General features: G+C 46.4%; 1 protein-coding gene across 5 annotated transcripts in view; it reads right to left on the bottom strand.

Annotated features, from left to right (window-relative positions):
• The window catches only part of HECTD4 (HECT domain E3 ubiquitin protein ligase 4), a 1,724,100-nt gene that overhangs the window by 1,126,137 nt on the left and 570,067 nt on the right, over window positions 1-27,896 (bottom strand). For all 5 annotated transcript variants that reach the window (XR_011199486.1, XM_069214810.1, XM_069214812.1 and 2 more), the window contains exons 28-29: window positions 5,913-6,001; window positions 4,949-5,124 (exon numbers count right to left, since the gene is read on the bottom strand). Coding sequence is in view for 4 of the 5 variants with exons in the window: in XM_069214810.1 (XP_069070911.1) it covers window positions 4,949-5,124; window positions 5,913-6,001 (265 nt within the window). In the remaining variant the exon portion in view is untranslated. The remainder of the gene's footprint in view (window positions 1-4,948; window positions 5,125-5,912; window positions 6,002-27,896) is intronic.

Raw genomic sequence — 27,896 nt, 5'->3', positions numbered from 1 at the left:
GTACCCAGGGCATTGGTACACCAAGGGTCTCCCATGTGCGGCAGCATGCATTGTGCCACCCTCAAGAGCATATGCAAATTGTGTCTGCAGTCCTGCCATTGCAACCTGCATGAAATGGTGCATGCATCTTTTCCCCCCGATGAAAGGCTTGCCTTACATCATGGTCACTGCACTTAAGCACTAAATCACCCTTCCAGCAGGCCCTTCAGCCCACGGGCAGGGTGCATGTCCATAAGTCTGAGGGTACTCCTGCATGAGCAAAGTATCCCTACAAACCACAAACTCCATATTCTGGGCTTTGTAGGTACGGGAAGCCATTTTAAGAGATGCAGTAGACACTGGTAGGCCAGAGTAGTCCAGCTACATAATGGTTTTTCAAAACCTAGGCACATTTGGTATCAAACATGTTGGAATCGTGTAACACTGATTCTAGTGTTAGTTGCATGATACCATGTACTCTGGGGGTTCATTAGAGGATCCTCTAGATCTGCCAGTACAGCCTTCCAGGGTCTGCCTGGCAGCCCTCGCTGCTGCAGACCCCAGACTGTTCTGCCCTCCTGCTGCTCATCCAGCTCGAGCAGGGGGACGGCAGAACAAAGGGTTCCCTGTAGGAGGGAGGTGTGACCTCCTCTTTTTTAGAACTAGGTGTCCATGGGTTTCGGGTGGGCTGGCCTCTCTGAGCCATCAGACTGCTCGGAAGGGCACATTTGGCACCCTCCTCGCATAAACAAGTGTGCACCACTGCAGGGAACCTTGGTTCCCACTCTGGTGCAAAACCACACAAAGACAGGGGAGTGTCCAACCCCCTGTCCAGCTCCTCCCCTAGGGAGGTGCACAGAGCTCTGCCAGGTGGCCGGCTGATTCTGCCATCTTGGAAACAAGATGTGCAGAGGTCCCCGTGAGCATCTGACTTGTTAGGCCAGATAGATGACCTTCCTGACCTCCTCTGATAGGTGGGTCAGTACAGAGTGTGACCGGCTCCCTTTTAGGGTTACTTGAGGGCTCCACCGAGGGTGGGTCCTCAGATTCGCCGAGCAAGATTCTAAAAGGAACTCTCTGCAAGACATCTTCTGCTCCTGGCCTCTGGAACAGCTTCTGGTCTGCCTTGGAACGAAAACATGTCTGCTTCTGGTGGGAAGACTCCCACTGCAACATTGTTTCTCCGGATCCTGTAAGAATTCTGCAACATCCAAGGCTGTGCATATTCCAGGACTCGGTTTGCACCTGGAAGCACAAAGGAATCTCCCATGGAGTGAAGGAGTCACTCTCCTGCATTTGCAGGCACCACAAGGCAACGACGGCCGGCTGGTGGATCCTGCTGTCCCATGCACAACATGAAGGCTCTGCTCATAGGTGGTGGTTCTGTGTTCCTCTTCAGGTCCCTCTTGTCTTCTGATCTACTTGTAAGACTGTGGGTCCCTGCCGCCGCCACTGGAACAGCACCCCTGTGCACCGCGACTATTGCTCTTGCTAAGGCTTGTTGGTGCTTCCTCCAAGAGATCTTCAAGCACCGAGAAGCCCCTGCCACCAGAATTCTGCAACTCGTAGATCAACCTCTGTTCTGCAGCGCCTGAGACTTCGGTTTTATTGTGCTGCTGAGGCCTCCTTGTGATTCCCCGTGTCCACTGCCTGTGGGGGCTCCAACGACTTCTGCTGGCCTCTCAGTGTGCTGAGGGCCAGCCCTGACTCCACCTCAAAGGTGGAGCCTCCTGGGCCTTACTGCTCCCCAAACTATTGCAAATCCATATTCAGCTCCTGCTTGCATTTGCCAGTGCTTGTTGGTGGCCTCGATGGCCACTGACCCTCCTGCAATCCGGAGACTGAAGTGGAACAGCCCATTCATCCTAACAACTCTTAGGATCTTCTGCAGCTCCTGGAATCCGCAGCTGGACTTCTTTCAACAACCTGCAGGAACTTCACCTCTAGGAGGGTGCTATTGCCACCTACACCACCAGGGCACCTCAGAGGTTGCTGGACTCAGTCCCCTTCTTTTTCAGGTCTTCTATGTCCAGAATTATTCCTTGGGTTCCACTGGCCTGGTCCACGGGTCGCGACAGCAGCTGGACAACCGCAGCCTCCATTGACTTCCGTGAGGTTTTCCGATGTTTTCACCCCTATGCATCCAGGTTCCCTGGTATAGGTAGTCCTGTCTTTTGGGTGCCCCTGGGTGGGGACACTTTCCAACGTTCCTCCTGTCTTTGGGTTTCCTCTGGGTTCACTGGGAAGGGTTTTAAAACCTACAAATTCCAACCGTGACTTCCCTGTGTTAGTCTATGGGACGACCGGGTAGGTAACTACTCTGCACCCGGTCACTGGGGACACTTGCTGTACTTACCTCTGGTGTTTGTTTCTTCCTCAGCCCCTAGCTAACTACCACACTTACCTTGGTTGGATTCACTATTTCGCATTCCACTTACTTAGTATATGGTTTGCCCCCCCACCCTCACCCCCCATACAACCCTGCACATTTTATGCTATTTCTGCTTGTTCTTTGGTGCGTGTATATATAGTATGTAGATATCTCCAAAGGGAGCTATACCAATGCTCGTCTAGTAGTTAGTGTTGTAATAAAGAATCCTTTATTTTTGCAACACTTTTGTGACTCTTGTGTGAGAGTTACTTTCTGACTACTGTGGTATTGCATGTGCTTTACAATCCTGCTGGTTAAGCTTCAGCTGCTCGCCTCAGCTACCCCTGGAGAGCTTTAGCTTTCTGGACACCTAAACACTATCACTAAGGGTTGACTGAACTCAGTATAGGGTGCCACACCATAGGTGTACATCATAAACTGAGCTAGCCTCCTACAGTAAGGAGGAATGGAAAGAAATGGCCCAGCCTCTTTGACCCATCTGCTGGATATGATAGATGACCATCCTGGAAGGAAAATCATGAATCCTGCCTCCCACTGTTTGAACATGAGCTGAAGCAGCTTGGTAGCAACTGGTGAGGGATAAAGAGATGGTATTGAATGGGGAATTTTTTCACAGGAGTCAATAGCCCTAAGGAATGTGATCCAGCTTGACTGCCATTAAAACGTATCCAGGAATGCCTTCAAAGTACAACACTGGTGCCAACTGCTTTGCCAATGCAGTCCTAATGTCCAGCCCTGTATCCTGCTGATGATGGACTGTCTGAACTAGCCATATGCCACTGTACAAGCAGAATACATTTATTGACCGCAGAAGAAAACATGCAACAGCACCAAACTGTTTGGATTCTCTAACCGGAGGATTGGTTGGAAATGAGTTAGGATTAACCTTAATGCTCGAAGCCTGTAGAATGAGAATTTCACAGGGAGGGTACTTGGTAAGGAAACCAGAATTACCAGGAGCAGACCTGCATCACCTGGTTACTTGGTGACTAACAAATGGACAAGATCATTGTTTCGACCACAACAGCCCCTGATGGAGACCTATCAGCGAGGGCATCATTAAATGGGACAAAGGCTCTGATATTACCAGTCCAGGTTGGAGAACCCCTGTTAGCATATTTGTCTTACTCTCAAGGAAGGGTAACAAAATTGTTAGTACCAATGTTGCCCTCTGAAACACCACAGCAAATGAGGCACTATTCTCTGTTGGTGACCCATGTGGGGAGTCTGTATTTCAGGGGAGGTGTCAAGGCCACTGACATTTTGAAAATCATAATTATAAGGCATAATCAGGAAAATTAGTTGGAAGCAAGCCACTTCCTACCCCATCATCATTAGGATCCTGAGGTGCTTCCTCTTCTGGTATAAGATGGGAGTCAGAGTTAAAAAGAGAATTGAGTCTCTGTTGATAGTGACGTTGGGTTAGAATAGCATTATCAGTTGGTGAGATCAGGCAGACATTGGTTCATGGTCTGACATCGTTGTCAGCACCAGGTTACTGATTGGTGCCACTGGAGCCAGCAATTGCATCGTGACTTAGAACTTGATGCTCTTGCACATTCCCTCTGGAGTTAGAATGGGGTCGAGTCTCAGTTCATGAAGGACTTTGCCGGCAAATCTGAACATTGGCAGGAACAGCTGTGGTATAGTGTCCAGGCCCGGAACTTGGAGCAGGACCACACAAAGGCCAATACATCATAAACTTTGTCTCCCAACTGCAGATTGCTTTCGGGTGTCAGTGGGTGCACTTATCACATGATTTACAGCCCTGTACAGATCTCAGACAACAAAGACACACTTACTTAGGGTCTGTGATCGAGATATGCTGTTTGTAGTCACTGCATGGCTTCAAACCTGTCATTTTCGATGGGGAGATCATTCCCTAGCACACAGTAAAACCATCTTACAAGGCATCTGAAAACTGAGAATACAGGAGGAGGAGCTCCGGATCCACTTCAGAAAGCACGGCGACAAAGGCACTGATGGCAGAGCACAGCAGTGGCGCTTGTATACTTTTATGCCACCTACTAGGATACAGGACCATTGTTATGGAAAAAAATCCCCAGATCCAGTCTGGCTCCTGGGAGGATAGTCTAAGGTGAGGAAACTGGGATCACAATTACCTAGCAGAACTTGTCTTGCAAAGGATGGCAATAGCAAGCAGTTAAGCCTTACATCTAAAGGTGAAACTTAAATGAAGTACCATTGAACTGCCTGCATTGAGAGTCAGAATATATTAGTAACATGCTTTTATGTAGTGCTTCTTTTCACAATGTTTGCATTTATAGCCACTGTAAGTAAAAAGTGTTTGTATATCCCAGTTAAGCCTTACTTCTAAAGGTGAAACTTAAATGAAGTACCATTGAACTGGGATATACAAACACTTTTGACTTACAGTGGCTATAAATGCAAACATTGTGAAAAGAAGCACTACATAAAAGCATGTTACTAATATATTCTGACTCTCATTGCAGGCAAACATGCGCACATTTAAAACAGGTAAATAGGGAGATATCTTGTTAGTCACCATTTGGATGCAAAAACACATGCTTACAAAGTAAACCATAGACCAAGTACCTGGTGCCTCAGTTGGTGTGCCAGATATACTTCTTGTGATACTAGGCTGCGCTGCTATTGTCACATGCAATAGCAACTCAGCTCTATTCATCAAACTTTTAACTAACGTTTTCGTTTTAGCCATGAGATGCAAGGATTTTGGAGTAAGAGAATGCACTTCTTGAAAGAATTTCTCTCTGCAAAAAACAAAACGAAAAGGCAGGTTTTAATTAGCAAAAACATGGTCTCATCATTACAAAAGCCATTCTACAGCCTCTTCCTGGAGAAGCACTATCAGTATTAGACCCAGAAAATGAACCATTATTAGAAAACAATAGAAAGGAATAATAATGCCATGGCTGCATAAGAAGAACCCTTCAAACTGTGATCCAAGCAACATTAACACAACTCGTAAATGAGGATGGTTCATAGTTTTCTGAACAAAGGTCTTCATATTTTCGCCTAGACCAGTATGCAAAATCAAGCTTTTTCCCTGTGTGTGTCTTTAGAATGTTGCAGCGTGTGATGATATTAGTTAACCCCTGATGACCACTTTAGCTGCATTCTAGGCTAAAGCCAGTGACACTTCATTTTTGGCTTTCTTTGCAAAGTAATGGCTTGATGTTTCTCTAATGGAAGCCCTTAAGGTGTCTGCTTAGGCTACCGCTTGGTGAGTACTTTAAAAGCATGTTAATGTTAATGATGTGTAATTTTAGATTTCTTAATGTTTTTATAGCAAATGCCACAATGTTGAACTGTACGGAATTGTTAATTAGGAATTTACAGAAATTATAAAATGGATGGTTGAAAGCTGTAACTTCTACTCATAAGCAGCTATACATTCACCAGCTATTTTCCTACATATCCACCAGAGAAAGACAAAAGTACAGTAAAAGGATACAACAGATCCCAAAATGAATTATAAAAATGAGCTCAAAAGCAACAGATTCAGCATGCAGGAATATTTTAAGTCGGTCATACCAACCTTAAAGCTAGAACCATGTTTTCTGGATCACAGCCATCATAAGGAACCTCCTTCATAGAACACAAAAGTTCTAATTCTTTAAACTTGCCCTGCAGAAAATAAGAAACATTGCACATGGTTTTACACTACTCTCTGTGTAAGGCATAAACAGAGATATTATACATGGCACACCTAATACACATTTAAAACAGTTCACCATGTAAGCAGGCGAACACTTAGACCCCAGCCAAGCACAATCCTATCTGGACTAATTGCCACTGAACAGCCTCTCCGCTCTGGAGTTAGGAGCTCTAGAGGAAGACAATGAGGTTGAGGTGGTACTGCAGGCCATACAAAAGCTCGCCCAAGACAAAACATCAGGTCCAGAGGGCTACATAGCAGCCTTTTACAAGACCTTTGCCCCAACCCTAGCGCCTGTCTTACCTAGACTTTACAACTAATTTAGTGTAACCGGCACCCTAACAGAATCTATGCTCCAAGCTACTATTATTGTCATTCTAAACCAGGCAAGGACCCAGCACTGTGCTCATCCTACCAGCCCATCTCGCTAATAAATGTAGATGCAAAGATCTATATGGGAATCCTGCTGGCACAGCTGGGTCCTCATATGCAACACCTAGTTGACGCAGATCAAGCAGGATTTATTCCAGAACGTAATTGCAGTGATAACACTAAAAGCTTGTGCCACTTAGTTGACAAGGCTCACCTCTCCCATACTCCCATGGCACTTCTCTCGGCTGACGCAGAGAAAGCGTTCGATACGAGTGCAAGGGCCATATCTACAACTGGTTCTCACTAAAATGGGACTGGGATCGAGGTTTAGCCGATGGGAATGGACCAATTACAAGTCCCCAAGAGCAGCAGTCAGGGTGAACGGCATACTATAGCCACCTTTCGTTAACAAAAGGGGAACTTGTCAGGGTTGTCCACTGTCACTGCTGCTGTTTGTTCTTTACATGGAGCTTTTTGCAGCCAGGGTGCGTCTCAGCAGGGACATTAGAGGCCTGAGAATGGGCGGCTGAGAGCACAAGCTGGCGCTTTATGCTGATGATGCAATGATTGTGCTGACTGATCCCAAGACCTCCCTGCCCCTGCTGATGGGGGAATTGGAGAGATTCCAGAAGACCGCAGGATATAAAATTAACCACGCAAAATCTAGCATTTTTAACATTATGCTACCCAAAGTCAACCAGACCTACTTGGAGCAATCCTTCCTGTTTGCGTGGGCACCTCAGGGAGTCACTTACTTAAGCCTCCAGATACTTCCAATGCTGGGGCGCACAATAGATAGCAACTATACAAGGCTCTTCCAGGGAGCCAGGGCAGACTTAATATCCTGGAAGAAACATCGGTTATCATGGCTGGGTAGATTAGCAGCAGTTAAAATGTCAATGCTTCCGAAGATGCTATATGTCATGCAAATCCTGCCGCTGCAGCCTCCCCAGTCAGTCCTCGCAAAAATACAACGCCTTATTGATGATTTCATCTGGGGAAGCCAAAAGGCATGGATTGTCGGGAAGTATGCCTATCTGGCTCCCGGGGAAGGCGGGCTGGGCATCCCATGCATAAAGACATACTACCAGGCTGCCCAACTTAGGTATATGGTGGAGTGAGCCAGAACCCACACGGAGAAGCATTGGTGTTTCATCGATCAAGCAGTGGCCAGCATCCACATAAGGAAAGAACCCTGGCTGCCTAAGCCCCATCGACCACCTGGCATCTACATTTCCCCTGTCTTACGAGTCACTATGGGAGTCTGGGATGCAGTCCAGACATGCTACAACCTATCTTCCCGCATGTCGCCAGACTCCCTTTATAGGTAACCCAGAGTTTCCCCCTGGAGCACTAGGCGCCTCCTTTGACACTTGGCAGAAAGCGGGTTGCAAGGTGCAGGGAGATGTCTCACACAGAGGGCATCATGGACTTTTCACAATTAAAAACATGTTACGACCTGCCCTCCACTGTTCGATGGCAGGCATTGGCTATTACAGACAAACATCCGCCTTCATGCAAGCCGTCCGCTGACCAGTTTTGAAAAGTGGCTGATCACTCTCTCAGAGGACAAGCGCATTCTCTCAGATTTCTACAAATTCCTCAACACCCCCCTAGAATTTAACAAATCACTGGCGCAGAAACACTGGGAACGGGAGTGTGAGCGCACCTTCACAGACAAGGAATGGAGAGACATCTGGCGCAGAGCACACAAATCAACAACTAGTGTGATGGGTAAAGAGACAATGATTAAAAAAATTCACTACTGGTATTACATGCCGGCTAGAGTGGCTAAGTGGAAAAAGAATACGGATGGGTTATGCTACAGACACTGCGGACAGCCAGGCACCCTGGTGCATGTGCTGTGGCTTTCCCCCCAAATTGGGTCTTACTGGGATGAAGTGTTGGTTGACACTAACAAAATTTGGAACACAGATTGGCTGAGATTCCCTACCTACATTCTTCTGGGCCTATCAAACCCACTCACATACCGATAACACTGGCACTGGGCGCGGCTAAACAAGTCATACTTGCATGCTAGTGTACAGATCAAATTCCAACACACTTGAAATGGCTCCACAAACTACGGGACCTTCTGGGTATGGAACAGCTAATAGCTTCTGTAACCCACACATTGCCACAGTTTGAGATGGCAAGGGGAAGCTGCGTGCGAATCCTGTCTGACGAATTTAGAGAACTCAATTGCCCCACTTACTTACGCATATTGGGTCTCACATGATTGTATTGTATTGTGAAGCATTTACATAGCGCATTTCGGACGTAGCATTGAAGCGCTAAAAACTAACAGTAAGTCAGAGGAGTCCTTACAAAAGTGAAGAGAGACCAGATGCCAATTTTATCAAAAAGAAAAAGAGACGAAGTGGGGCCACAAAGAGAAAGGAAAGCCTACCCTAGTATGAGAATAATCAGGCTTTATTCCTCCCCCCCCCAAATCTAGCCCTGTGGCAGCAAGGGATAGATATGAGATCCAAAGCAGAAGATCTGAGCTGACGTCCCGGCCGGTACGGCCGTAGGACAGAGCTGAGATAATTACAGCCTTCCTGGTGAGGAGCCTTGTAAGTAAGGCAAAGTGTTTTAAACGTAATCCATTTTTCCACCAGTAGCTAATGCAACTGTCTTAGGCTATTACTAGCTGAAGAAAAGCACAGAAGATCTAAAACTAAGCGAGCTACAGCATTCTGAATCAATTGCAATCTATTGTGAGAGACCTTCTTGATATTAAGCATCAGTGCATTGCAATAGTCCAGTTCAGAAATAACTAAAGTCACCAACATTTTGAGATCTTTTTGAAGAAAGGGGAAAGGTTTCTTTAACATTTTCAGACACCAGTAGCAGCATTTAATAGTTTGGTTGATTTGATGCTCGAAGGAGAAAGTCCTGTCAAATAAAACTCCAAGGTTTCTTACCAAGGGACTTAAACCTGCACATTCATTACAAGACTTTGCCCACCAGTGAGAGCTCCATATATTGGTATCCAGGTCAAAGATGAGAATTTCTGTCTTCTCTCCATTCATTTTCAACCAGTTATTGCTCATCCAATTGTTAATCTCACTCATACATGTGTGAAATCTATCTGCCACCTCCTGCCAGTTCTGGTTGACAGGTATAATCAACTGAGTGTCATTGGCATAAGACACCCCTTGAAATCCATAAGACACCACTTGAGATCCCCACACATCAACTCCTGAGCAAAAGGGGGGCCCCCACCTCTGTTGTCCTCTCTCATGGTTCAGGTTAAAGCTATGCTTTGAAGGGTTAACGTATATTTCCCGTCCCTCTCCTCTTGGTCCAACATATGTTTTATCCACCAGCCGTTGGATGTAGGTGAATGTATGTTGTATTGATTGTTATAAGAATAAACAGATCTAAATCATAAAAAAGTTCACCACAAACTAAGAGGCATGGGATTAACATACTAGGATGCATTATCCCATGTTTAATGTTTAAGAAAGCAACTAACAAGTGCACATCGGGGGAGTCTCATAATTTAGTTAGACTACACAGATAACAATTTGGGAGGGCTACGTACCCACATCTAAGTAATACTGCATAAATCCTCATCTACATTATGTGGTTGCATACAATGAAGACAACGTACAAGACCATATGTTCTTAAATGGGTCCTGCAACAAAAAAGGTAGACCACATATTTTTGCCAGTGCGTATAAAAGTGAGGCAAAAGCAACAATAAGGGAAATTTGAGATTGTGCCAGAAACTCCTTAAGAAAGATTTCAATGTTCTCAATGTACCTCAAATCTTTTTTATTTCAGAGAAGCTATCATGAGGACCATATTTTCTAACTAATACATCTAACAGCGGATTCCTCATCATTAGAATAATCCTAGCTGCGAGTCTGGATCAAGAGAATTTCACCAACAGTGCCTCCATCTGGTGGCAGGTGGTGTTGTGTAGCTCTGCAGAGGCTTTGTATCACCCCAAAAGTGGTGTAGCAGAGTCAAATATAAGAGCTATCCTTGTGCTGACATCAGTTTCTTTCTTTTTGCTTGTTCTGATAAAGTTCTAGAGCTCCGCTCTCACCCTTTATCATTTTTACTAAAACCTTTATACAGTATGCTAGAGAATCATATCCTTATAAAAACTGCAGATTTCAACCACACAGGGGCTGCAGGAAGTAGATGTTGGTCACAGACAAATATGAGGTGTGCCATTGGTGCCTGAGACGTGAGTGTACTTATGCACTTGAAGGCAATCTGTAACTGTGAGGCAGAGCTCTACATCACAGAAAAACCTGAAGAGTTTGCAGTCTAAGCTCATGTCCCGCTCCAAGTTGTGGGATAAGTAATAGTTAGTTTCTCAGGTAAGTAAAGCACTTACAAGTTCAGTCTCCTGGGCATAAGAAGCCCACTGTTGAGGGTTCAAGTCAACCCCAAACACTCAGCACCATAAACACAGGACCAGTCAGGTGCAGAGGTCAAAGTAGGGCCCAAATAACATAGGTGCCAATGGAGAACAGGGGTGCTCCGGTTCCAGTCTGCTAGCAGGTAAGTAACTGCGTCTTCAGGCTAGTGGGGGGGGTTTGTAGAGCACTGGACACACACACACACACACAGGCACACAAAATACACCCTCAGCGGCACAGGGGCGGCCGGGTGCAGTGTGCAAAGTAGGTGTCGGGTTTTGCGTTGAAAACAATGGAGGGACCCGGGGGTCACTCTGGCGATGGAGGCCGGGCACAGGGGGCCTTCTCGGGCCAGCCACCGAATGGGTTAGGATGAGGGCCGCCTCAGTGTAGCCATTACGGAACTGTGGAGTTCATATTTGACAGACTCCCAGACCATATACTCTTTATGGCTACCCTGCACTTACAATATCTAAGATTTGCCTTAGACACTGTAGGGGCATAGTGCTCATGCAACTATGACCGCACCTGTGGTATAGTTCATCCTGCCTTAGGGCTGTAAGGCCTGCTAGAGGGGTGACTTACCTATGCCACAGGCAGTGGGTTGTGGGCATGGCACTCTGAGGGAAGTGCCATGTCGACTTAGTCATTTTCTCCCCACCAGCACACACAAGCTGTGAGGCAGTGTGCATGTGCTGAATGAGGGGTCCCCAGGGTACCATAATACATGATGCAGCCCTTAGAGACCTTCCCTGGCCACAGGGCCCTTGGTACCAGGGGTACCAGTTACAAGGGACATATCTGTGTGCCAGGGCTGTGCCAATTGTAGAAACAAAGGTACAGTTTAGGGAAAGAACACTGGTGCTGGGGCCTGGTTAGGAGGGTCCCAGCACGCTTCCAATCATAACTAGCATAAACAAAAAGGCAAAAGGTTAGGGGGAAACTATGCCATGAAAGGCATTTTCCTACAGTAAGTTGATGTTCAAACACAAAAAGAAAAAGCATGACTCACTCCAGATCCAAACAGAAGAAACAAGGCCATCAAGATTTATATTGCACTCCATCAAAGTCCACAGTTTAAGAAGCAACTCTTCAGCTGATCCTAATATGTTCTGAGTTCACCTGGCAAACTTTGATCCTGCAGCAGATAGGAACATTCAAGGAAGCCATGCTGCATAATTTGAGTGCAACTTCTGCTTCCTCTGATGTGCCTTTGCGAGCCACAAAGTCAAAGAGGTCTACAGTCACATTACCACCAGTTGGTCACCTCCTGATGCAGTCCCCTCTCTTAGGACCCATTTTGGGGCCTGTACCAACTCTGATACGGACTTCCATACTGGTCCAAAGATTCAAAGTAGTTCCTGTAGTACCAAAACCAACATTGATTCTACCAGTGCAATTGGACACTCGGTCACAACGCCCATGGGGGACCGTGAACAGGCCGAACTGTCCTACTAAGCACCAGGCCTTTATGTAGGCTGGCAGATTGGTGTCTGATATCACTTATGATGGGGACCAGTTTTGTTGCTACTTTCAAATGTGGAACTTGGCCGGCAGGTACCCAGCAACAAAACTGGCCATGATGGCAGTGAAACCCACCCCCACCCTGCCAACCTACTGAAACATCCAACTGCCAGTATGGTCCTGAACAGGCGTCAGTCTGAGAATGACCTATACTGCACTACAAGATGACAAAAACGCAACCTGTCATTATGCAGCCTGGCTCCATTTTCTTTTTGGTTCGAACTATGACCCTATGCAAGAAACACATAGCGTCTCCCAGGACACTGATGAGGAGGAGAGAGATGGATTAACATCTCCTCGCTATACTGATGATATACTTGAATTTGCAAAATGCCAGTGAGTTAGACACTCCTCCTGAAATGTAGTTTGACTCACCACATGGGTAACTAATAGAAGAAAATGCCTCATTTGCAGCAGTGGTCCAGAGGGTTCGGGTGTCCTAGATCGGCAGTTGCCCTTCATTGTGACAAAAATACATTTCTAACAGAAATGTACAAGGGTCGACATCCTCTAGTCTCTTGCCACCATATAATAATGCGCTAACTGATGCACTTAAGTCTGTGCCTTATAACTGGCTGCCTGTCTGCAAGCCAAAATCCTGGTGACATAGACCTGGTGATCCAGCCTTCCTAACCAAGCACCCTACTCTGAAGAACCTGACTGTGCAGGCCTCGACCAGTAGCAATCATCCTAATTCTTTCCCGGCAACTCCTCCAGGAACAGAATTCAAGTGGAATGATGCTTTTAGTAAGCATGTTTTCATCAAGTAGCTTGGTCCTTAGGTCCGTAACACAGTCTGTTTTTACTGGGCAGATACAAACATGCTTTGTGGACATGGCCCGATAGATGTTGCCAGCGGTCATGGAAGACATCAGAACTTGTCTGGCTCAGACAGTACATGAAGCATAAGATGCAGCTATTTTTGTGAACCATCAGGATCTGCATACTGCTCATTGCCTAGGTATGGCTCTTGGCATCCGTGTTGCGCTCAGAAGGCATGTGTGGATGAGGTCAACTAGATTTTCTAGCTATGTGCAAGCATTTGTAACGGATATGTCCTATGTAGGGTCTAGACACTTTGGGGAAAAGGTTGACTCAGTGCTGGATAGATTTAAAGACAGCCAAGCTACTGCTCCTTATTTAGGGCTACTGACACCAGTGAAAGAATCAGCAATTTAGGAGATTTAGAGTATATTTTAGTGGGTTAGCCTACAGGCTGCTTCAGTATTCCCAGCCAGAGGCACAGGAATAGTCCAGCTATTTTGAGCTGCAGAAGTGGCATCGCAGAAGCAGCTAGGGTGGCAGGGCCAACAGCCCTCCAATTCCTCCTCCTCCTCTGCTGCAGCAACTGACGGCTTTCATTTGTCGTCCACTATTCAAGTCAGGCCGTTGAAAGGCAGGATATGGCACTGTCTGTAAAGTAAGAAATCCATCATATTGAATAGATGGTTCTTACAGATCCCTCTAAGGGGCTTCGTCCAGGCCTTCATTCCCTTTCCTCTCATCTTCCTTCCACGTGAGAACAAATTTTGGTGGAACATGTGGTAATTCTGATGCAGAAGGTAAATATTTTACTCTGAATGGGTACAAGGCTTGGAGAACAGCAAGGGATTCTATTCATACTACATATATATTTTGAAAAAGGAGAGGGACCCTCAAGGTTATCCTGGACTTCTTTCACAGAAGGACAAAATTAAAATGCTATTGCTGCACCAGATCCTATGTTATTTAGACACAAGAGACTAGATGAGGCCCCATGATTTGCAGGACATGCTTTTCCATACACCTGTCCTGCAGTCCCAAAAACATTACTTGCTCTTTAAGCAGGGTCAGGAACACTTTCAATTTGCTGTGCATCCCTTCAGCCTTACCTCAGATCCTTGGGTGTTCATGAATGTGAGTGCGGTTCTCACGATCACATGTACTCCTGTCCCTCTACAACTGATTGGGAAAGACCACAGTACATCACTGACCACCTCTAGATGATGGGCAGATTCTTAACATCATTGGGTTTCACTAACAACGAGCTGAAGTCCCACACAAGCCCCTCAAAAAGACTTCCATTCACTGGGGCAATTTTGGACACAGTAACAATCAATGTCTGTCCTCCATTGCAGCGAGTTTTTTACATTGAAGTTTCCTACAAGGCACACTTTAGGAGACAAATTATGGCTGGAGTGGAACAAGGGACTCCTGAACGCCTCCCGATAATACCTTTTCTGTTTCAGGTTCTGAAAAACATCAAGAAAGGCCAAATCCAAGTGCTTTTATTTGTCTCTCACTTGGCCAGAAGAGTGTGGTACCCAAAGCTTCTGAGAATCAGCCTTTGCCCTCTGGTCAGGCCTCTGCTTCTGGAGGACCTCCTGTCCCAGCAGTACAGTAGTGCCCTGCAACCTAGTCTCCAGAACTCCTACTTACATCCATGCAGATTGGAAAGTGGCAGTTTAATGTGTGAATTGCAGCCAAAGACAGTGGATGTTATGCTTGTTTTCTGATAAAGTTAAAAAAAAAATCCATCTATTCCTCCCGAGACACCAATCCCTTGCAAGTGGAACATTCCAATGTTCTTTTGTTTGTTCTCTCCTTAGCCCAGCAAGTCCTTGATATGGAGAGAATGATAAGTTACTTACTGGCCATGCTGGTATTTCGGTGTTTACATGACAAACTGTCCTCGTTTAAATCACTAGATGTGATGTGTCTCATTAAATCATATATGACATCCCCAGTAGGACCTTAGCTTGGTCTTAGAAGTCCGTTCTGTGTAGAAGACTGTCCAAAGCTGCTCCTTAGGGCTCTTCATGCTGAAAACGGTCTTTCTTATAGCCATTACATCAGCACAACTAATGAGTAAGTTGCAAGTGCTGTTCTAAACTACCCCTATTCTGGATAAGTTCTGAGGACTAGGGTGCCTCCCCTCTCGGGATAATTTTATGCTGACCGATCTATCAACTTGCGAGAATTGTTCACTCCAACTCATCCCTCAAAAGAGACGAACAGGCACTATTGGCTTGATACACAGATGGCACGGAGCTTTTACATCGACTGGGCAAAAAGTTCATCGGGTACACTTCATCTACTTCTCTGGTGCAAAGAAGGGCAGGGTGGTGCACAAGAGAATCCTGTCAAGGTAGATAGTACTTTTCATTAAGCTCTGCTATGCAATTGCCAAAAAGGCGGTGAGAGCCATGTCTCCCAGGGAAAAGGCCACTATACTTGCACAAAGGGTGCTTGTTCTTGATATCTGTCATGTTGAGACGTGGGCCTCACTACACGGGTTCATGAAGCATTACAGCCTGATAGCCCTGTCTAATGAGGTGGTCACTTCGTTCACTCTATCCTGCAGGACGTTTTTGTTTCGAGTCCACTCCTCAGACCCTCTGCCTTTGGGAGGTATTGCTTTTGTTTTTATTCGAAAGGTGAGGAATCTGATTACAAGTACCCTCCAGAAGAACAAGTTACATTTATAACGCTCCTTCTGGTAGATTCTAAATCTAATCACAGATACCTCGCTGCCCTTCCACCTCCCTGTTCTGTGGAGTGGTCTTTTTAACATTTCAAAAAGGTCCTAAGTTAACAATCAGCAAGCTGTCGCCAACAACTGTTGTATGCTCTGCATCGGAGGATGTGATGAGTGAAGAAACTGACACCTGTGCAGAGGGATGACACATATGTGGTGCTGCTTCATCACCTTCTGGGGCAGCACGAAGACAACACAAAGCCTGCATGACATCATCTGCCGGAGCATGGGAGCACTGCTATTGAGATTCTTTGGATTAAGTCTGGCACCTGGGTATATTCTAAATGTGATGAATCTGTTGTTTGTTAGAGTATCATCCAAACAGAGCATTACCAAAGGTAACTAACTTATCCACCATGACTCACATACATAAATATTCATGGTTTTCAACACATTTTGATACAAATGGTGACTAGAAAGTAATGTGTATTTACACACGTGGCAACATCAGTAAAGAAAGGATGGCCCCAATTCAAGGCTATCCAATATAGTAAGCAAATTACTGCATTACACAAAGCATGCCCGTCTCTAACAACAAATTCTGGGAATTCCTGTAGGCAAGCAATGAATAATGAAGGTAAGTCTCAACAGAACCCTACACCACATTTATGTAAAAATGAACCTGATGTAAACAGAGAAAGGTATCTTCTTCAACTTGCAGCCTATTGTAGAACATTGAAAACTGTCATAACAGATTTTTATAAAACAATACTTTCCATAATCCATTGTTAAACAGAAGGACCTATTTTAATCTGTTCTCTAAAAGTATAAACTGGAAAAAAGAGAGTATTTAGTACATTTTCAGATGACAACTTTGAGTAGCTCTTAAGAAACGCATACCTTACATCACTTTAGAAAGTTTAAATCTAGGTAATACCTGCGCCACTGTTTTACTGGAGTAAATTTTACAGATAAAACCCATGAAATGTGTCTATCCCACTCGACCTAAAGGCAAAAACGTTATTCATGAAGGAGGTATGGGCAGTTACGATTGACTGGAGAACAGGCTTTCAATGAGCCACAGTCATGTCACAAGAGCAACTTAAGTTAACATAGTGACACTGTTTTTTAGGTTGGTATGAGTGACCCTGTCATCGAATGAATTAAGTAAAGCTCTCCCTTGTTACGTTTGTGGGTGCCCACAGAGTTAGTAGCCATACTGCCAAAGTGCACTTAACATATACATGTTGCATGTCTCCTAACAAGGGCCCCAGTAAGGAAGAAAAAGCCACAAAGGGCAAAAAACGTTGACAAGATGGATAGTTCTTAATTAAAGATAAGGAGCTTTTTGACAGTTGGGAAGGAACACCAAAACTACCATGCTTCAGAGTACAGAGAGAGTCTATCATAATCTTCTAGATGAAAGAACAAACAGGCAAAAAACAGGTAAAGAACCAACAAACAGGGAAAAAAGGTATCTAAGCTGGGCAATCAAAAAAGGTGAACTGAAGAACAAGTTACTTACCTTCGGTAACCAATTATCTGGTAGAGACTATCTAGCTGCAGATTCCTTACCTTAGAATTCCCTGGCGCCAGCTTGGAATCCGGAATTTTTCTGCTGAGCAGTACCCTGCGCATGCCATCAGGTGCTTTTGTTCGGATCCGCATACGTCATCCGGGTCCCCGTGGCGTTGTCAGCATTGTTCGAGCTGTCTGTGACGTTACAGTCTTCTATATAGGCACCACCCTGGCGCACGTACATCAGTTCTTTTCCACAACTTCCCAGGCCAGAAGCGCAGAGTCATGGGAGAACCAACAATTATTTAATTTTCTTTCTTGATTGCTTGAGTGCAAAAACATGCCCTTGAGAAAGGTAAAAAAATCATGAAACACAATGTATATATCTGCAGACCGGGGAGGCCTGGGTGGGTGTAAGGAATCTGCAGCTAGCTAGAGTCTTTACCAGATAATTTGTTACCGAAGGTAATTCACTTGTTCATCTGATAGAAACTTCTAGCTGCAGATTCCTTACCTTAGATTAGATATCCAAGCTATAACTCCTGGTGGTGGGTTGCGAGAATATACTTTATATCACAAAGTCCTGTAGGACCGAGTGGGCAAAATGCCCATCTCTACTCACCTGGCAATCCAGGCAGTAGTGTCTTGCAAACGTGTGCAAGGAAGCCCACGTTGCTGCTTGCAGATATAAAGTACCGGCATGCCTCGAGTCAACGCAGTGGTAGCAGCTTTCCCTCTGGTAGAGTGAGCCCTCAAGCCCTCTGGATGCTGCTTCCTAGCCAAAGCGTGGCAGAGTTTTATACAGAGAACGACCCAGTGCGAAATGGATAGTTTCTGGATTGCCTGACCCTTCTTTGCACAAACGTGCCCCACAAAGAGTTGGTCGTCCACCCAGAACTCTTTTGTGCGGTCAAGGTAGAACGACAACGCTCTTTTTGGGTCCAGCCTCTTCCTTAGAGGGATGCAGTGGTGCAAAGAAGGTGGGCAGGGTGATATTTTGACCCAGATGGAAAGGGGTCACCACCTTGCGGAGGTAAGAGGCACGCGTTCTGAGGACTACTTTATCAGGATATATCATGAGATACTGCAGTTTCGATGATAAAGCCTGCATCTCACTCACTCAGAAGGCTGTTTTGATAGTGAGCAGCCAGAGAGGACAGTTAGGTAAAGGCTCAAAAGAAGCATACATTAGAAAAGTGAGTACTAGATTAAGGTCCCACTGGGGCATAATAAAAGGCGTAGGTGGAAACATATATACACTCCCTTTTAAGAATCTCAGAACAATGGGAGACTTAAACAAAGATGGTTGATCGGGGATGCGAAGAAAAGCCGATAAGGCAGAAAGATAGCCCTTAAGAGTCCCTAAGAGGAACCCTGTTGGGCGAGTGATAGAATGAACAAAAGGAAATTAGACAGAGAAGAAGAAAGAGGATCAATAGACCTGCCTGTACAATATGATACGAAACCTTTGCACCAGCAGGCGTTAATCGACTTAGTAGAGGAATGCTTGGCTGCCAGAATGACATCACAGACTTCGGGAGGGAGGTCATTAACCATCAACTGTCGCCGTTCAACCTCCACGCATGAAGCCGCAAAGTTGACAGGTTCGGTAGAGAACCTTCCCCTGCTGCTGCAAAAGAAGATCCTCCCAAAGAGGCAACCTGATTGGAGCACTGATGCTCATTTTGAGAAGCTCTGGATACCAGACTCTTTGTGCCCAATCCGGAGCTACTAGGATTATTTGGGCCCGGTCGTTCTAGATTTTCTTGAGAACTCAGAGCAATATGGTATGGGAGGAAAGGCATACAGGACGCCTGAACTTCAATCGGGACGAAAAGCATCACCTAGCGATAGGAGTTGACACCTTGGCAACTCCAAAGCGCAATAATCCTGACATTGCGCGTTCTTTGCGGAGGTGAACAGATCTAACCAAGGCTCTCCCCACTACTGAAAGTTCTTGCACCACCTCCGGATGGAGATACCATTTGTGATTCGCTAAGCATCGTCGGCTAAGTTCATCCGCCTTGGCGTTCAGAGAATATGCCAGGGGTTGAACCACCAGGGGTTATGCCCTGATGTTCCAGCTATGTCCAGAGACGTAGAGCCTCTTGACAAAGAGTCCATGACCACACACCACCAGCTTGTTGCAGTATCACATCGCGGTAGTGTTGTCCGTGAACACTTGCACTACCTTCACTTTCACAACAGGAAGAAATGCCTTTAATGCTAGTTGGATCACCCAAAGCTCCAGGCTTGATATGGAGCCTGGATTTCGCCAGAGACCAGAGACCCCTGATCTCCACCTCTCCCAGATAGCCGCCCCATTCGAGAAGTGACGCAGCTGTCACTACTGTGAGATCTGGCTGGGGAAGGGAGAGGAGTCCACCTTTCATCCGATCGCAGTTCACTAACCACCACTGCAGATCCTTTGCAGTTTTCTACAAGATCTGAATCACGTTGGTTAAGATTTCCCTGATGCTGTGCCCATTGGAACTTCAGGTCCCACTGCAGAGACCTCATATGCCATCTGGCATGCTTGCCAAATATGATGCAGGAAGCAAAGAGTCCCAACAGCCTCAGAGTCTGTCTCACCGAAATCCAGGATAGAGGCCGAAAAATCAGTATCATAACTTGAATATCCTGGACTCGCTGCTCGGGAGGATAGGCTTGATACACTGCACTGTGTCCAGAACAGCTTCGATGAAAGTGAGCTGAGAGGGAGTCACGTGTGACTTCGGCACATTGATAGTGAACCCTAGCGAATGCAGGAGGTTTGCCGTCGTCTGGAGGTGGGTGATGAGAGCCTGGGGCATCACAGCCTTCAACAGCCAATCGTCTAGGTAGGGGAAGACTGACATCCCTGACCTGCGCTGAGGAGCTGCCACCACCGCCATCATCTTTGTGAACACCCGAGGGGCGCTGGTGAGACCAAAAGGGAGCACGGTAAACTGAAAGTACTCATGCCCACCTTGAACCGCAAGTAAAGCCTGTGGGCAGGCGGGATGGGGATATGAAAATATGCATCCTGCAAGTCCAACGCCACCATCCAGTCTCCTTGGTCTAGGGCAGACAAGACCTAAGCAAGAGTGAGCATCTTGAATTTCTCCTTCTTGAGGTAGAGATTGACGTCTCTTAAATCCAAGATAGGGTGAAGGCCCTTGTTCTTTTTGGGAATCAGAAAGTAGCGTGAAGTATGGGAAAAACAGCTGAATAGGCAAGAGGTGTTTACTGACCTCAATGCCAGGCTGGAGGAAGAAAACTTTCCGAGTTGGTCCAGCCTCTTGGACTCCCTATCTGGAGGAGCGGAAGGGAAGCACCATGGGAAGTGGAGGCTTGGACCACCAAGCTCTTCGAGGTGGGGTGCTGGGTGAGGAAACTAGGGTCATTTGGAGCAGGTCTATGGCGGCGGCCGACTGTCCTATTCACAGGAGCCCGTGTGCTGGGTTTGGACCATGTTCCCAGAAGGACGTCCGTTAGGGTCTCTGAAGGGCAACATCGGCTCTGATGTAGTCACCCCTAGCTGAAGCACCTCTGTCAGGAGATTCGTCCTGACTGGCACCGTGGGCAAGTCTAGGTCCAAGACCTCAGCAGCCCTACTCACCACCATAGCATAAGAAGCCCCCTCCTCTGTAGCCACATTGGGAGGAGAGAGCATGCCAGTATCTGGAGAACTATCCAGTCCACTGGCTTCTCCTAGATCCTACCAGCCCTGTTCTTGCTCCAGTTCACACTCCAAAGGGTCCTCAGACACCTCCCACTCCTCTCCTGTGCCTGGCTGTCCAAAATAAGGCTCAGGCAATGATCTGGGCCTAATCGGCGCCATCGGAGTCTGTGTTGTACGACGTCGCTCCGGCTCATCTGGAATGAGGATGGGGCTACCACCAGTGGGCTACAGTGGTGGAGGAAGCGTTGACGTTGAACCTGGCGCTGGAGGAGGAGGACTGTGTGGGACCAGTGCTGGTCCAGATCCGCTATTGGATCCTGAGGCCCCCAACGGCACCGAGGCCAAAGCTGACAACTAATCCAATGGGGCCCCTGCTGACCAACCCGGAGATGCAGCCCGCTCAAAAACAAGGTGCATAGCCTTGTAAAATTCTTCCATTTGAGCGGGGGTCGCTTCGGACCCTGGAAAGGGGGGGAAGACGGGGAGACGGACCTGGCGATGGCTCCACGCTAGGAACGTCGATGGTCCCTAGATGCCTCGGCCGACGATCATGACAAAGTCGAAGTCCGCTTGGACTTCTTCTTTTTGTGCCTCCTAACCGAGTGCCCAGATTACCTTGAATGTGAGGAAGAGGACTTGGGGCTCTGGGAGCGGCGCCACGACCTCCTCCTACTGCGGGACTGTGACCTCCTCGGAGTTGCGCCGACCGACTGAAGACGGATGTAGGGCCACCAGAAGTGTAAGGGATCTCTCCCTCAAGGCCTTCGGAGCCATGGCCCGACAGTCGAAACATGATGTTGAATCGTAGTCTTTTTCGAGACACCAGAGACACACGGATCTGTGACCGACATGGAGCAATGACATGCACCACACGGCTTGAATCCTGTCAGAAGACCTCAAGCAATCAAGAAAAAAGCCTTGACGATCATCGAACAAAAAGGGTAGCTATTTCCTGATCTGCGCTTAACAGGCGCAGCAGGAAAATAACTGATGTATGCGCGCCAGGGTGGTGCCTATATAGAAGACCATGATGCCACAGACGGCTCCAACGACACCACGCGGAGCCGGATGACGCACGCATACCTGAACGATGCCACCCGATAGTGTGCGCAGGGTACTGCTCAGTAGAAAAATTCTGGATTCAAAGCTGATGCCAGGGAAATCTAAGGTAAGGCATCTGCAGGTAGAAGTCTATCAGATAGTTTTGTTAAACACCCTTCTGAGATCCGGATATTATATGCGAGAAAAAACATAAATGACTTCATAGGAAAATAGCGAAAGACCACCTTGGACAGGGAATCTCTGGCAGCACAAACCAGGAAAACAACTATCTTGGTCAGGAATAAATATAACCCTTATCACACCCACCATCAAATGAAAATGGTGCCGTCCTTGTATGGCAAATGCAAGAAGACTAAATGTTTGATATTCTGCATTTGATCCCTGTGATATCTCTGTACCACCATGCTTCAGTTTCCTTTTTCCCAACTTTCAGTTGGACATCCAGTCTGTGCACAGCGCAGCCCGCCCCCAACATAGGCCCACAGACTTAAGCAAAGCTAAAGGAGAATCCTACTTGCATGCCAAGCATGCCATCTCTGCGGACCAAGGATACTCTTCCACACTGTCAACTGGTAAATGTTGTTCCAGCACCCAGCAGACTATAAGTGGTGTACTCTTTCAACATATTGTGTTTCTAACTACCAAGAGTTGCATGCTGAAAGCAACTCAAGTGAGAGTTTTGAGCCTATTCAGCTGTGCACACATTGGCCTCAGTAACTCGCACTCCACTGCCTTTCAGCTATGTCAGCACTAAACACATTCCACATATATTCCTATGTAAAGAGTATATAGTGCAGAAGTAAGAGCTTGATGATATTCTAAATCGTCTACCTGGCACGGAAAAAGTATGCACAACCACCTTCTTTTCTGTTAATAAGTATATTTTTGCAGGATGTCTTTGCTGATCAGGGTCAATGGCTTGCTTTACAGGAAAAGAAGTAGATCTTTTAGATTTAATGGGAAGTTTCACTCTCAAAAGGTCATGTGCTTCTCATGACAAGTGGAAAGCCAAATGAAACAACAAAGTGTATGCAAGGATCTCTTATTTTAATTAGGTCTGCTGTGGATGAGTGCTTATTGAGCATGCAAAGGGCTTTTTATCGACAGCAGGAAGCCTTGAATCAGAAAAAATGATTGTCTTCTGAGGATGTCACAAATGTAGCGGAAGTCCCACCTCCCATATAACAAGTGGATTATAGTCTACAGCACTTATACTGTGGATTGGATATCCTCCACCTTTTGAAGGAATAACTTACCTGCCACACTCTTCTTAGTCTAAGGGCGTGCTGGACTTTACCCTCCTCAAGGATGGAATTCCTTCAAACAGATTTCTAGGCATACGTAAACCAGTAAAAGGGTGTTATGGTCACAGCGCCTCTAATACATTCCCAAGCTGAACAAGGAAGTGAGCGCCAAACAAGTATGGCCTCAGCTTCTTCAAAGCCTAGGTGACAGCAATGGCCTCCCTCTCTATGGCTGACCAACGCTTTTCTCTGGGGGTCAACCGTCTGCTAATGAAAGATACAGGTTAGTCCTTGCCCTTTTCATTCAGTTGAGATAGTACTGTCCCAATCCCTACCTCAGAAGCATCTGTCTACACAATAAATTGCTTGAAGTAATCAGGGCTTCAGCACATGGTATGTTTATTGTAATCAAAAGCTTTTTGATGACAACTTGGGAATGTATTAGTGACTCAAATACCAAAATGATCATAGAGGCTGTACTCCTTTAGGAGGTAAGCAAATTATATACACTAATATGCTAAAGTAGGCATTAAAACAGTTAGAAAACAGTGCAATTAGTGAAAATCACAATAGAGAGAAATAGCCCTATGGAGAGCACAAACCACAAACTGCATAGAGCAGGCCTCACTATCAAGGCCTCAAAGTGTTCGATAGGGCAGGGAAAAGTGGTTTATCTGGGAAACCTGGAAGACGGAAGCCACATTCAAACAGTAACAGGCAAGATCCAGATCATTCTGGATTGGACTGCTCCTACCACACAAACCCAAGTCAGAGCCTACCTAGGCCTGACGGGGTACTACAGGAGGTAAAGGTGATCCTCCCAAATGGAGCTAAAGACAACTATATAATCTAGATAAGCTGCACTGAAGCTTTCCAGGGCTTGGAGAACTTTGTTCACCAACCTCTGGAATGTGGCAGATGCATTCTTTAGTCCGAAGGGCATCACTGTAAAGTGACAGTGCCCACTAGGTGTGTAGAACATAGTATTTGGTTTGGCATCTTCTGACAACTTGATCTGCCAGTAGCCAGCAGGCAGGTCAAAAGTGCTCAGATACTTCGCAGAAGCCAGTTTAACTATGAGCTAATCTGCCCTTGAGATAGGATGAGCACTTGTTTTAGTCGCATTATTGCGACCCCCCCAGTAGCCCACACAAAACCTCATCTCCGTTTTACCATTTTGGAAGTGTGGTTTTGGGACAAGGACTACAGAACTAGCCCAGGCACTGTCAGAGGGCTCAATAACTCCCAGGTCTAACATCTTTTGAACCTCAGATTTGATGCACTCCCTGACATGATCAGGCTGCCTGTAAATTTTACTTTTAACAGGCAGGCTGTTACCTATGTCAATTGCATGTTTACACCATGTAGTCTGACCAGGGGTTATGGAGAACCGTTAAGAGAACTGTCCCAGAAGATTTCTGCAGTCATCTTTTTGTGACTAAGACAGGCAGTCTGCAAGCACAACCTCATCTACTGAGCCATCTACTGTATTGAAGGAGAAGAGGTCAGGGAGAGGGGGTTACTCTATTCTTCCTGTCCCTCGTCATTTGATGAGCAAGGTCATGTCAGACCTGTCATTGTAGGTTTTCAGGTGGTTCACGTGAAGCACCCTGTTGGGGCTTCTATGAGTGCCTAGATCAACCAAGTAGGTGACCTCACCCTTTCTCTCCACAATAGTGTGTGGTCCAGTACATTTGTCTTTGAGTGCCCTGGGAGACACAGGTTCCAGGGCCCACACTTTCTGTCCTGGCTGGTAAACAATCAGCACAGCCTTCTGGTCATGCCATTGTTTTTCCAACGTTTGGCTGGCCTGAAGGTTTTTGGAAGCTCTCTTCATGTACTCAGCCATTCTAGATCCGAGGTTTAGTACATAATTCAAAATGTCCTGTTTTTGGAGGCTTGAGAGGTTGCTCCCAGCTTTCTTTTACAAGTGTGAGGGGACCCCTATCAGGGTGTCAAAACAGAAGTTCAAATGGGCTATAGCCCACTCACTTCTGAGGAACCTCTCTACAAAGAGGAGGCAAGGTAACAGGATATCCCACCTCCTTCTGAGTTTCTCAGAGAGTCCCATTATCATGCGTTTGAGAGTGTTATTAAACCTCTCAACTAGTCCATTTGTTTGAGGATGGCAAGGGGTGGTGAATTTATAAGTGACACCACACTCCTTCCACATGGGTTTAAGGTAAGCAGACAAGAAGTTTGCAGCCCTGTCCGATACCACCTCTTTTGGAAAACCCACCCTTGACAAAAATCACAGGAGGGCTTTGGCCACTGCAGGAGCTGTAGTAGTCCTAAGAGGAATAGCCTCTGGATATCTGGTGGCATTGTACACTACCACCAGTATAAACCTATTGTCAGAGGCTGTTGGAGGGTCCAGAGGGCCAACAATAGCCACCCCAACCCTCTTAAAGGGCACCCCAACCACTGGTAGTGGAATTAAAGGGGGCCTTGGGATGCCAACTGTCTTGCCACTGGCTTGACAAGTGACATAGGAGCAACAAAACTCCTTGGTGTCTTCTGACATATGGGGCCAGTGAAAATGAGGGACAAGCCTGTCCCAAGTCTTGCTTAGCCCCAAGTGGCCTGCAAGGGGAATACCATGTCCAAGAGTTAATAGCATCTCCCTAAACATCAGAGGGATAACCAGTCTCCTGGTGGCACTAGGTTTAGGGTCACTTGCTTCAGAGTATAGGAAGCTGTTATCCTAGTACACATTAAGGGTGGGCAAAGACATCCCCTGCCTCTCGTGCTTCATCTTGCTGCCTTAAGCTCTCCACTGTGGGGCAGGTTTTCTGTTCCATGCTGAGTTCCTCCCTGGTAGGCTCCCCTGCAACCCAGAGCTCAGCTGTGTCTGGTTTGAGCTCCTTTGGTGTAGGTTCCACCCAAGGAGTAGATTCTTCTCACTCAGGAGTTGAATCCTCACTGGAGTCTGGATCAGGGTGTACTGTTTTCCCCTCTCTGCTCTTTTGTTTAGGAGCCTCCTGGGCTATTGTTCAAGGCTTCCTTGTTCCTTTGTTTCTTGGCCTGTGCTCTGGTGAGGGCAACATTATGCCCAGGGATGCTCAGCATTGCTGCATGGGCCTCCAATTCCACTTTAGCCCATGCAAGCAAAAAAACAGATGGATTAAACCCAGATCAGTGACTGGGGAGATTGTTTGATTTGTTCTGCATGCCCTCCATCATCTGTTGTTTTTGCATTTGTGACCCCCCAAGTGGGAAGGGTATGCCCAGACATACATGGGTCCAGTGCTTGCTATGCCACCAGATTCAAGCTAGCCTGGTTGATGAAGGGTTAGACCCTACAAATAGTCCCTGGAAGATTGTTTCTGGTCTAGGGAGGACTTGAGCTGGCAGTTTTGGTTCGACTGTTCCCATGGGCAACAGGGTCGAGACTGATTTGCATATGTTTGGGTCCAAACTTGACTGGCTTGGCAAGCAAAAATACTGATGGATTAAACCCAGATCTGTGACTGGAGAGTGAATGTTTGATTTGTTCTGCATTCCCTCCATCATCTGTTGTTTTTGCATTTGTCACCCCAAGTGGGAAGGGTATGCCCAAACGTGAGTCCAGTGCTTGCTATACCACCAGATTCAAGCTAGCCTGGCTGATGAAGGGTGATACCCTGAAACCGGTACTAGCATGCTTGAATCTGTTTCAGGGAGAACCTGGCCTGGCAATTCGGGATGCACTGATCCCACGGGGGAACAGGGTCAAGACTGATTTGCATATGGCTGGGTCCAAACTCACTCGAATGGCATGGCAAGCAAAAAAATTGAAGGATTAAACCCAGATCTGTGACTTGTGTGAATGTTTAATTTGTTCTACATTCTGTCCATCATCAGTTGTTCATGCAGACACATTCTGCATGGGCTCCCATGGGTGGCACAATACATGCTGCGGCCCATGGGGAACCCCTGGTGCCCCGATGCCCCAGGTACCTCAGTACCATATGATAGGAACATATGTGGGGCACCAGTTTGCCAATTGTGGGGTTTGAAAAGTCCAACGCAAACTCATTTAGAGGGAGAGAGCTGGTTAGCAGGATCCCAGTGAACACAGTCAAAACACACTGACAGCAAGCAGAAAGTGGTGGTAACCATGCCAAAAGAGGGTACTTTCATACACCCCTTCCCCTTCTCCCTTTAAACCACCCCATTCCACCCCCCCACCCCAGCCCATCCACCAAACACCCTGCGGCTGGATGTATTCTGGCCCCTCCAGATCTGACCAGGTACAGTCATTCCATATATGTTCACATTTCCTTTGTCTGTGACTTCTTAACTAGAAATATTTAATGTTCTTATTGTGCAGGTAATGGAGATAGCAAACAATGCAGAACACCACAAGCATAATCAGATTGGATGCAGTGATCACTGCATTATGTCTTCATCATGTCTGCATATCTTTTCAGGATATAAGCCTGGTTTGTTGTGTAAAATAATGGTTCTTAATTGGTTACTTAGGGTTTTGCATGATTCACTAAGTAACCCTACATTTCACATTGACAATCTGAGAACCTCTGCTTCACTGACACACCCAAATTAGAATATAAAATGAAGACTATTCTGCAGAGAAGCACAGACATCTTTAGACGATACTTGCTAAGGACCTGAGTGTAAATTTAAATCTGAAAGGCAGGA

The sequence above is a fragment of the Pleurodeles waltl genome, chromosome 11, assembly GCF_031143425.1.
Source record: "Pleurodeles waltl isolate 20211129_DDA chromosome 11, aPleWal1.hap1.20221129, whole genome shotgun sequence".
NCBI lineage: Eukaryota > Metazoa > Chordata > Amphibia > Caudata > Salamandridae > Pleurodeles > Pleurodeles waltl.
The sequence above is the reverse complement of the archived record's forward strand: the minus strand, read 5'-3'. Positions and strand labels throughout refer to the sequence as shown.